At 37.1% G+C, this 9,854-nt stretch overlaps 2 protein-coding genes and 1 long non-coding RNA gene across 5 annotated transcripts in view; 2 read left to right on the top strand and 1 right to left on the bottom strand.

Moving 5' to 3' along the window:
* Positions 1-6,633, bottom strand: part of LOC103512586 (39S ribosomal protein L32, mitochondrial) — a 10,802-nt gene extending 4,169 nt beyond the window's left edge. Inside the window, exons 1-5 of one of the 3 annotated variants that reach the window (XR_003392426.1) lie at positions 6,317-6,633; positions 4,796-5,041; positions 3,316-3,458; positions 2,478-2,654; positions 1,821-2,291 (exon numbers count right to left, since the gene is read on the bottom strand). Coding sequence is in view for 2 of the 3 variants with exons in the window: in XM_008477363.3 (XP_008475585.1) it covers positions 2,535-2,654; positions 3,316-3,458; positions 4,796-5,041; positions 6,317-6,422 (615 nt within the window). In the remaining variant the exon portion in view is untranslated. Of the gene's footprint in view, positions 1-1,820; positions 2,292-2,332; positions 2,655-3,315; positions 3,459-4,795; positions 5,042-6,316 lie in introns of those variants that run through there. The other 2 variants (XM_008477363.3, XM_026826021.1) reach the window with 2 other exon arrangements.
* On the top strand, positions 387-1,778 carry LOC103512588. Its single transcript, XM_008477364.3, has 2 exons — positions 387-534; positions 1,054-1,778. Exons 1-2 carry the CDS (start codon positions 387-389, stop codon positions 1,350-1,352), a joined length of 447 nt encoding a protein of 148 aa, XP_008475586.1. The 3' UTR covers positions 1,353-1,778.
* On the top strand, positions 2,620-3,108 carry LOC113468807. Its single transcript, XR_003392427.1, has 2 exons — positions 2,620-2,687; positions 2,877-3,108. It is a non-coding gene; the product is annotated as an uncharacterized LOC113468807 (long non-coding RNA).
* Positions 6,634-9,854: the final 3,221 nt, after the last annotated feature.

Here is a 9,854-nt window from a genome sequence, read left to right as displayed (position 1 = left end):
TATGGATTCAAGTTCCAGCCTTGCAGCGGCGGATCTTTATCATCCTGACTTAGATATGGTTTTGTTTTTATAATGGCTCACTTTCTCCGGTACCTGTCTTTTTTCCTCTTCAATTTTTGGGGACATTTAAAGATCTCAGCAGTTATAGTTCCCTCCTATGAAACCTTTTTTAAAGAAAGACACGTTTTTTCCCATCAAGGCACTTTAGCCTCTTCTTTTAATTTAAGACACTTTAACACTAGGAACAAAAGGTTGTTCACAAAAAAAAAAAAAAAAAAAAAAGACTACCATCAAACTAAAATTAATCTATTTTCCTCCAGGTAAAAGACACTGCTAGTATGAAGAGACTTTTGAGTTTAACCTCAGCATGATGAGCAACAACGGAGATGATAGGCCAACAATTTGAAATCATGGAACTTGGTGAAGAACTGAATCAGAACACCAATTCTCAATTGAGAACCATTCTGAGTCAGTTCCGTAATCAGCAACAACTTATGAGAACCACGGTTCACATTTGGATACAGGCCAAAAAAGGTATAGATTTTTTTCTGAGAGATTTGATAGAAAAGGAACAGTAAACAATTTAGGTTTGAATTAGAAAAAACAAACCCTATCAATTCAGAATAAACTCCGCCCTGTGCGGGAATCGAACCCGCGACTTAGAGCTTACAAGGCAGACACACTACCCTCCAAGCTAACTTGCTCAAGTTGAGTATTTAGTCTGGAACTGTTTAATATGCTATTGTTACTGGATAAAATCTACCCTTTTTTTCCAAGGAGGTTTGATAGAGGGAACTATAACTTCTAAGGTCCTATCGTCCCGAAAGTGAAGAGAGGAGGACAGGAAAAAGCCAACAGGAACAAACACCATCCGTTCAGGATAAAATCCGCCACGGGCGGGAATTGACCCGATGACCCCGTGATTTAGCGCTTACAAGGCAGATGCGCTACCTTCCAAGCTAACCAGGCTGGCTCTCTCCCATTTTTCTTATCTGAATTCTGTTTAAGTTTTAACTCTGGAATTCTTTAACACCGTAAAATTTTTCTTTACAGACAAAGAAAACAACCCTCCACTCTGTCCAAACTGCGTAAATCTGAAGAAACAACTACGAGACAAAACCTACAAGGTATCCAAACTATCCAACGGCAGCTACACTCACCTACAGGACCTCGACATCTTGGACGACACCAGTCTAGAAGGACAGATCTGTCCGATGTGCAAACATGTGGAAACTGAAGACGATCTGTTTCTATCACATGTGTATTCACATTTTGGAGAGAGCAATGAGGATGACCCGTGCACAGGGAATACGCTGGAACATGCCACTGTGTTTCCGCAGTTCAATATTTAGCAGGGAGCTTAGCAAGTTTCCTCCTAAAACCTGTATACGGGCCAATACGTACCAATTCGAGACATGAACCCTAACATTGAAAATTCAGATAACCATGCTCAATGTTGCTTAACTTCAGTAATCTATTGGAAACGGGTGCATTAATGTTGTTAGTGTATTCCATTTTTTTTCTTTTTAGTCTACTACTTTTCTACTTGTAACTTTTTCAATTTACCTACAACATTATTCTTTTCGCAAATGGGCTGCTGTAGGTTTTTCTCTCAATCTTGTACTTATTTACAATTTATTCTCATAGTTCCTATTTTTTTCCACCATACTTTACACATAGATATTTCATTTCCTCTTTTTTCCTATGTGGTAGGCTTTTAGTGCTTTATTTTGTACATAAAATAGATTATTAGAGTGTACACTCATGTATTAGGTACCTACTTTTATTTCGAAATTTGTAAATAATTAGTGTACAAAAGATAATTTATTATAAACGTGTTTCATGATAATTTTTATTGTAAAAAATCAATGTAACTACACAACAATATGACAGTATTATACTCAGACACGCTTTTACACAGAGAAAGTGACTTTCTTTTTTCTTGATCTAGAAATGCCTGAATGTTAATCTGAAAATTGAGAGCTACCACCTTCACTTCAAGTTAATTCAAAGGGGCATGGTTGGTCCAGTGATAACACACTTGCTTGCAATGATTCTACATTTGATGCCATCTGTCTAGAAAAAAATGCAGTCGTATTTCGATTGCTACACTTCACCATTTCTGGTGTTCTTTCGCCCACCATGTCAACCCTCTAACAATATTTCTAAAACAGTGAACCAACCTCAGAGGTACAATGGTCAGAGAGTATGCCATAGGTCATAGCTAGAGTTTTGACTTTTCAGCACCAACCATTATTATAAAAATGGACTTTTCAACAAATAAAGATTACCTGTTGTTGTTGTAGTAGCCAAAGTCCCATCAGGTTCTTCCATCCCCATCTGTTACTGGTAGGCCCAGGTGTTCAGCCACTTCAATTGGTTTCAGCCACATATCTATTGGTGTCATTTGTGTTGGTTTAGAGGGGGGGGGTGTTCAACACCTTACATCTCTTCAATTGCCCCTCTATGAAGATTACCTGAACTAACCTACTTTAACACAATTCAACCTGTTGAACACATGAATAATTTCGACTCTAGCCCAATTCAGTAGGTTTGACATCGGTAGAGTCTGAGGGTTTCTGTGTGGTCTTCTGCAGCAGATTCTTGCTGAACCATGGGGGACGTTCTCCTTCTACTTCAATAACTCGGTGAGTCTGAAATGAGAAATCATGGAGTGAAAACAAAAGGTAAGGAAGAACTAGAAACAATATTGAGGAAATAATGTTAAGTCCTATTTTACTTAGGTTATTTATGAAAATGGATACTTATGATGTCGGAACGAGGTACATACAAAGGATGTGAAAATTAAATAAATTCAATAATAATGTTAAGAATAATAAAAAGAACAACAACAGCCAAAAGTCTACAAACAAAAGGTAAGGAAGAACTAAAAACAATATTGAGGAAATAATGTTAAGTCCTATTTTACTTAGGTTATTTATGAAAATGGATACTTACGATTTCGGTACAAGGTACAAAGGATGTCAAAATGAAATAAATTCAATAATAATGTTAAGAATAATAAAAAGAACAACAACAGCCAAAAGTCTACAGTAATGAGAACAAGAAATGATGGAATGTTCTTACTGCCTTGCTTGTTTAAAAAGGTATTTAATTTTTGGAATTAATTTGTCAATAAAGAAATGAATATTGCATTGAAGAAAATAAGATGCATCCAATAATTTATTGTCTGTGATAATGAGACTTGTGTCATTATTTCAGGTGTCCTTTCAATTTTATCTACCTTTAAATTAATTTTCCTCGCTAAAATAAACAGTTTTCTCCCCTTGCTGCCCAAAATCTGGTTCAACTTACTTCAGAGAATTCTTCGGAAGCATGTTCCTTCTCTCCTTTGTACAACACCACTACCTCCTTATCAACAGGATTTAAGCCAAGCGCCTCGACAATTTTGTCCTGGAGTCTTGTTGTTTCTTCTTTGATTTTGGCGTAACAATTTCCTGTGAACAAGAATAAAATTGTATTGTAAATGCAGTTTCTTTGTATTACTATGTCACAACTTTGGTACCTCACTGCAGCATTGTAGGTAATTTAAATCCTTTGGAATAGGTACTTTGCTGATTATCACCCCACACAGAAAACACAACACAAACTTTATTTCATTTCATTTAACTGTTTTTAAAGCAGAGTTTAAGTACATTATGTTCACCTGACAAACTGACATGAGACCCAAAACATGTCCATAGTTTTTTTTTATCCTTGGATTAAAACATTTTATTGGACAATATTTTTCATAGATATCTTGTCTTTTTTATTTTATTTCAGATCATAAATCTGACCATCTCAAGGAAGTTGATATTAACCTTACAAAAAGTTCAGAGCTCTTAGATGTTTCAAAATCAGAAGTAAGTGACCCCAGTAGCTACCTAAAGCACCTAACCTTGTGTCTTGCACTATAGTAGGAATAAAGCTTTACCAGCCAGCCTAGTTAGCCGGGAGGGTTGCTTGTCTGCCTTGTAAGTGCTAGGTTATGGATTCAATCCAGCCGGGGCGGATTTTATCCTGACTAGATATGGTTTGTTTTTATAATGGCTCACTTTCTCCTATCCTGTCTTTTTTCCTCTTCAATTTTGGGACATTAAGATCTCAGCAGTTATAGTTCCCTCTATGAAACCTTTTTTAAAGAAAGACCGTTTTTCCCATCAAGGCACTTTAGCCTCTCTTATCACATCCTTTGGTCTAAAATAGTGTCTGCTGGCTTTAAATGTTTGGGGTTTCACTTCCCTACCTACTTAAATCTAATTTTAAAATCCAATGTTTACCTACCATGCTGGCACCGGTTGCTATGTGCATTTATATGTCATAGCTACTCATCTTCCTCACAAGGCTGAGTGGGCCCCGCAACAGCCAGTGACGGAATCAATCATTTGGATGATACAAATTTCTTGACCCTGCTGGGAATCAAACCTGGGTCTCCCACATGCAAGGCAAGTGCAGTGACCACTACGCCATGGGAGCTGACTATAAAATTGTATTGAAAGCTATCAATAGAGTACCTAGTCTCAAAGAGTGTAGATAGAACTTAGGGCTGAGATATATAAAAAAAAAAAAATCAAGGGCAGGAATTATTGTGCCTTCTATCATCCATCTGATGAGACATTCTACAACACAGATCATGTGAGTCAAATGTAGCAGTTCTTCTATTGCTACAAAATAAAAATGGTGGTGAAATACTTATCTTTTTCCAAGTTTGTTGTTAAACCATATGGGTACATAACTTTCAAAAGACTAGGAAAGGAACATTTTACTCGTGAGATTGATAATGAATAATATTTACCACATAGTGTTTTACTATGATGTGTATAACCACATGTGTTGCAAACTGTCAAGTCTGTTCTCGGCATGAGCATCTTCCATACTTGGTCTTTGGATCCGTACTTCCTATTCATTCGTCTCTCCAATGATCTTCTTTTCTTCGGTACAGCCCACAGTATTGAAGTATCAAAGAGTTCCTTCAGTGATAGTTTGGTTACTGGCTTTGGTGTAAGCACAGAGCTGATTTGAGTCACTGCCACATTGAAATCTGAAATAAAAAAGAGAGAACTGTTACTGAACATTGCATTGGGTACTTGGTCAGAACTCACGTCAATCATTTTACTCGTGAGATTGATAATGAATAATATTTACCACATAGTGTTTTACTATGATGTGTATAACCACATGTGTTGCAAACTGTCAGGTCTGTTCTCGGCATGAGCATCTTCCACTTTCTTCGGTACAGCCCACAGTATTGAAGTATCAAAGAGTTCCTTCAGTGATAGTTTGGTTACTGGCTTTGGTGTAAGCACAGAGCTGTTTTGAGTCACTGCCACATTGAAATCTGAAATTAAAAAGAGAGAACTGTTACTGAACATTGCATTGGGTACTTGTACAGAACTCACATCAATAAAAAAAATTGCTACTAAAAGGAGCTGTCACAAATGAGCAGTGACCAGTGTCATTATAGGGTTAGGTTAAACACAAAAGAAGCTTTCTTTTTCAATGTTGTGGCTTCTAAATAATTACAGCCTTTCCAAAGTGTCTGGTTTGTTTATCAGTGGAGTAGAACCTCAATTTATATCAATTAATTGGGACTGAGGGTAGATTATAGATTCGAGGTTCTGTATAAAAGTTGATATAATCAAAATTCCGTATAAAACAATGAAAATAGGGCCAAATTTAGTGGTACAAAAGAACAAAATAGGGAAGAAATACCCTTTTATTTTTAAATTGAAAAAAAAAAAAAAATAAGAAATAAACAAAAAACCCATCTTTGATATTGTTTTGTCATTCGTCTCATTGTTTGAACACTTTTGATCTGTTCCTCTGATAGACTAGGATTTCCTTGAACTATGGGGTAATTATGCAGAAGCCACGTCCATGGAAAAGAAAGCTCCTTTTTGTATTTAACCTAACCCTATAATAACACTAATCACTACTCTAATTGTGAAAACTCCTTTTTGCGTTTAACCTAACCCTATATAATAACACTGGTCACTGCTTGTTTGTGCCATCAGTTCCTTTGATAGCAAACTTCCACGGACGTGACTTCTGCACAAGTACCAGATATGGAGAAAAACACTGATTTTTGGAGTTCATATAAGTGAAAACTCCTTTTTGCGTTTAACCTAACCCTATAATAACACTGGTCACTGCTTGTTTGTGCCAGTTCCTTTGATAGCAAACTTCCATGGACGTGACTTCTGCACAAGTACCAGATATGGAGAAAAACACTGATTTTTGGAGTTGATATATTGGAGGTTGATATAATTGAGGTTCTACTGTACTCTGATTTTATTTACCTACCCTGTTAACTCACCTATTGGTGGAGGTGGCTGAAATCCAAGAGTGCATGCTAGGGTATGTTCCAGACTCAAGACACCATACTTCAATTTAGACAGCACAAGTTGAGCCTTTGTTAACATTTTGGATGGACTCGGTGATTCTCAACAGGAAAGATGTGAGGACAGGTAATTTTTACTGAGACATGGGAAAACAGTAAGCTTACTGGTGTTAGATAAGGGGGTAAAAAACTACGGAAACTGATTTATTAATAGGTATTAATTTATGTTATTTCTTGGGTTCTTTTTCTTATCACTCTAATCCTATCCTATCTTTATATTCTAAGCTCTCTCTTATCCTAAGAGGACGAAACAGGTCCATCAGCGTATCAGACGGACATGTACTTAGATACTCTTACATTTTACATACCAGCAGATAACACAAACTTTCTTTTTTGTTTAGTTTGAGATAATGGTCAAGTACGATATCATACATATTTCTAGACATGGTCTTCACTTGACTGGAGTGGAGACCATGTCTAGAAATATGTACAAACTTTCTTACCAACATTCTAATTAATTTAGTGTTCTTTGGAGCATTATGACAATAAAAATATAATGAGTAAGGATAACTGAAAATTTTCATGCCATGTAGTTGTATATACATACGTGCACAGACAAATGTAAAATTTTATACACATACCTACCTAGGTTAGGAACATAGATTCAGTTCCTACTTTAAAGTCATACAAGACTCCTTTGTTGGAGTTTAGGTCGGATTCTATAGGCTAGATTGAGATTACTTAATAGGGTGACTGTTTTCTGCATGAATGCATTTGCCTTGAAGTTAGTATAGTTTACAACTCTACAATAGACACAGATGGGGGCAGGGGATATACAGCTGTAGAATGGATTACGGAAATCATTCGAGACTTAACAATAATACTTCTCCTTCGTCATAAATAATTAGGAGATTAGTACCTACTCATAATACTCACTGGTATCTGGAATAGAGTTTGGATCTGCTACCATTCTAATGATGAGTACCTATACTTACCTGTGGGTAGGTAGGTAGTAGGTATGTAGTATGTACGTTTTGTTGTAGGTAATGTGTAAGTGGGTAGGTTCATCAGAACAGAGTGAGTACCCACTACATAAGTTTTAACGCGGAGATTTTGCATTTAGTTTGTCTGATTTTGCATTTAGTTTATGACGGAGTTAGTTATTTGTTTGTTCTACAACAACTTTCATTGTTTGTCCGATTTTTATGAAATTTGGGAAACATGTTCATTCAGTTCAACATATAAAGGAAAGTTTCTCGTTATACCTTGGACTCGATCAGAAAATCAGGCCTTCAGTGGTCGGTGGTCCTGTAGGATCTTCCTGTCTAAGTTCTGCAGTTGAATGAAAAATCAAAGTGAACAACTAAAGTGAAATTTTCGAAGGAAGGCCCCTCTGCGAAGATAAAAACAATCTCAAGAAGATTGTACGGATGATTTTGATTGATATCATGTGTTTTCATTTTCATAATTTTATTTGTTGTTACAAATAAAACTGTTTCTTCTTTGAATGATCAGTTTTACAAATAAAACTGATCATTCAAAATTTCTGCCTTAGAATTCGAGAGTTTTCGAAATGTCATAACCGCAAATTAGCAAAATGTTAATGGGGCTCAACCACTTTTTTTTTTCTTCGCTGATAAAGGAAGTTCGAAACACGCTGATTTCAATAGAAATGCTTAAAATTTCATTTGAGGCTTCCTAAGATGAGAAATCTTCGTTTGAAATTTTCGAATTTTGAAACGCACAAAATTTTCGCGGGCAGCCATTTTTTTGTGATGACGTCAGTTCATGTGTCAGTTCGTGATGACGTCAGTTCATGTGTAAACCATGGCTGTTTCAACGTTATTTTTTTGTGACCTTTTAGCGACATTTTAGGGGATTTAGGTACCGTTTTGGATGTTTTTGAGTGCGCCAATGCACTTTTTGGGTACTTTTACATCGGAATAGGACTCTATCTCGAAAAAATTGTCGAATTTTGAAACGCACAAAATTTTCGCGGGCAGCCATTTTTTCGTGATGACGTCAGTTCATGCGAGGTCGTAAACCATGGCTGTTTCAACGTTATTTTTTTGCGACCTTTTAGCGACATTTTAGGGGATTTAGGGACCGTTTTGGATGTTTTTGAGTGCGCCAATGCACTTTTTGGGTACTTTTACATCGGAATAGGACTCTATCTCGAAAAAAATTGTCATTTGGTTGAGCCCCATTTCGCCTTTTTCTTTTTTCTCTTTCACTGCATCTTTTGATTTTGATTGGGTTTGTGCCATGAGACGCGACGTTTATCCGGTTTATCTTTTGCCATATATTTGAACAAATTAAATACAATTTTAAAACATTATACTATTATAGTAATATAAGATTACAAGCCAAACACCTCGTCAAATCTCTGTCTCCAGCTGGGAAGGTCCCCTCCACACTTGCCCCATTCCCGCGCTGGACGGCCAAACCAATCCTTTGGTAGAGGAAGGATTTCGCCTTCACGTCACCTGTCTTTTCGCAGAGCCGGTTCCCAATCTCATCAATGAAAATTTTCATCTCGTTGCAGAACGGGCCTTTTTAAGTCGAGTAGATTTCTCGGATGACTTGTTCCCTGGCTGAGTACTTTGTTCAGACCCCATTTTCAAGGGAAAGTTTCTTCTTGGTGTCTAATTCTGAAAGGAAGACAGTTTCAATTAAATTCAGTATGGTGCCTCTATCTTTCCCTGTAAGGGCAACAGTCACAAGGCAAACATGTTGGTATTATCCTGCAAACAGCAATCAGATTCTATTAGATAATCAAATTGAATCATCTGGGTGCATTCAATGTGCTGACTTTCCAAGTAGGTACCTACCTCAATACTAGACTACAGTCCACTGATTAATATAAATAGAGTTGTTTGGTATAAAAAATTCTCCCCACACTTGATCCCTATTATTATTCCCCTCTCATCATCTCATTTTCATATTACCCTGTAAGGGCAACAGTCACAAGGCAAACATGTTGGTATTATCTGGGTGCATTCAATGTGCTGACTTTCCAAGTAGGTACCTCAAGTACTAGACTACTAGAGAATAAAAGGGTTTCGAAACTTACCAACAGTAAATAATCTTGATATTTCATAATTTGATAAGTTGTAGGTAGGTACCTAGATTAGCACTTAAATTACATCTGAATAACGTAATTAATGCAGTTGAAAGAAAAGGAAAAGTTGAAAACTGAAAGGCCTGAAAGAAAGAAGTGAAAGAACTGTAAAATCGTGAACGTGCTCGTGCTCGTAAATGCTGAAATTCCAGCGAGCTAAGAGCACGACAGATGACATCGTTCAGCTCTGAGTGGCGGGAGAAGCGGCCGGCGCTCTTTTCACAGCTGAGGCCATCATGGATGCCGTCAAAGTTCACTGTGCGACCTGCGACAGCACTGACAGGTGAAAGAAAGGTGTGGTGATGGTGCAGCCGAGACGAAGGGCGACACTGGTGTGGAATGATGCAATGATGAGCTGTCGAGCAAGGTTCCGAGCAAGGTTCTTTTGCCATT

Source organism: Diaphorina citri, unplaced genomic scaffold (assembly GCF_000475195.1).
Source record: "Diaphorina citri unplaced genomic scaffold, Diaci psyllid genome assembly version 1.1 scaffold857, whole genome shotgun sequence".
Classification (NCBI taxonomy): Eukaryota; Metazoa; Arthropoda; class Insecta; order Hemiptera; family Psyllidae; genus Diaphorina; species Diaphorina citri.
This window is presented reverse-complemented; position numbering and strand designations above follow the sequence as displayed.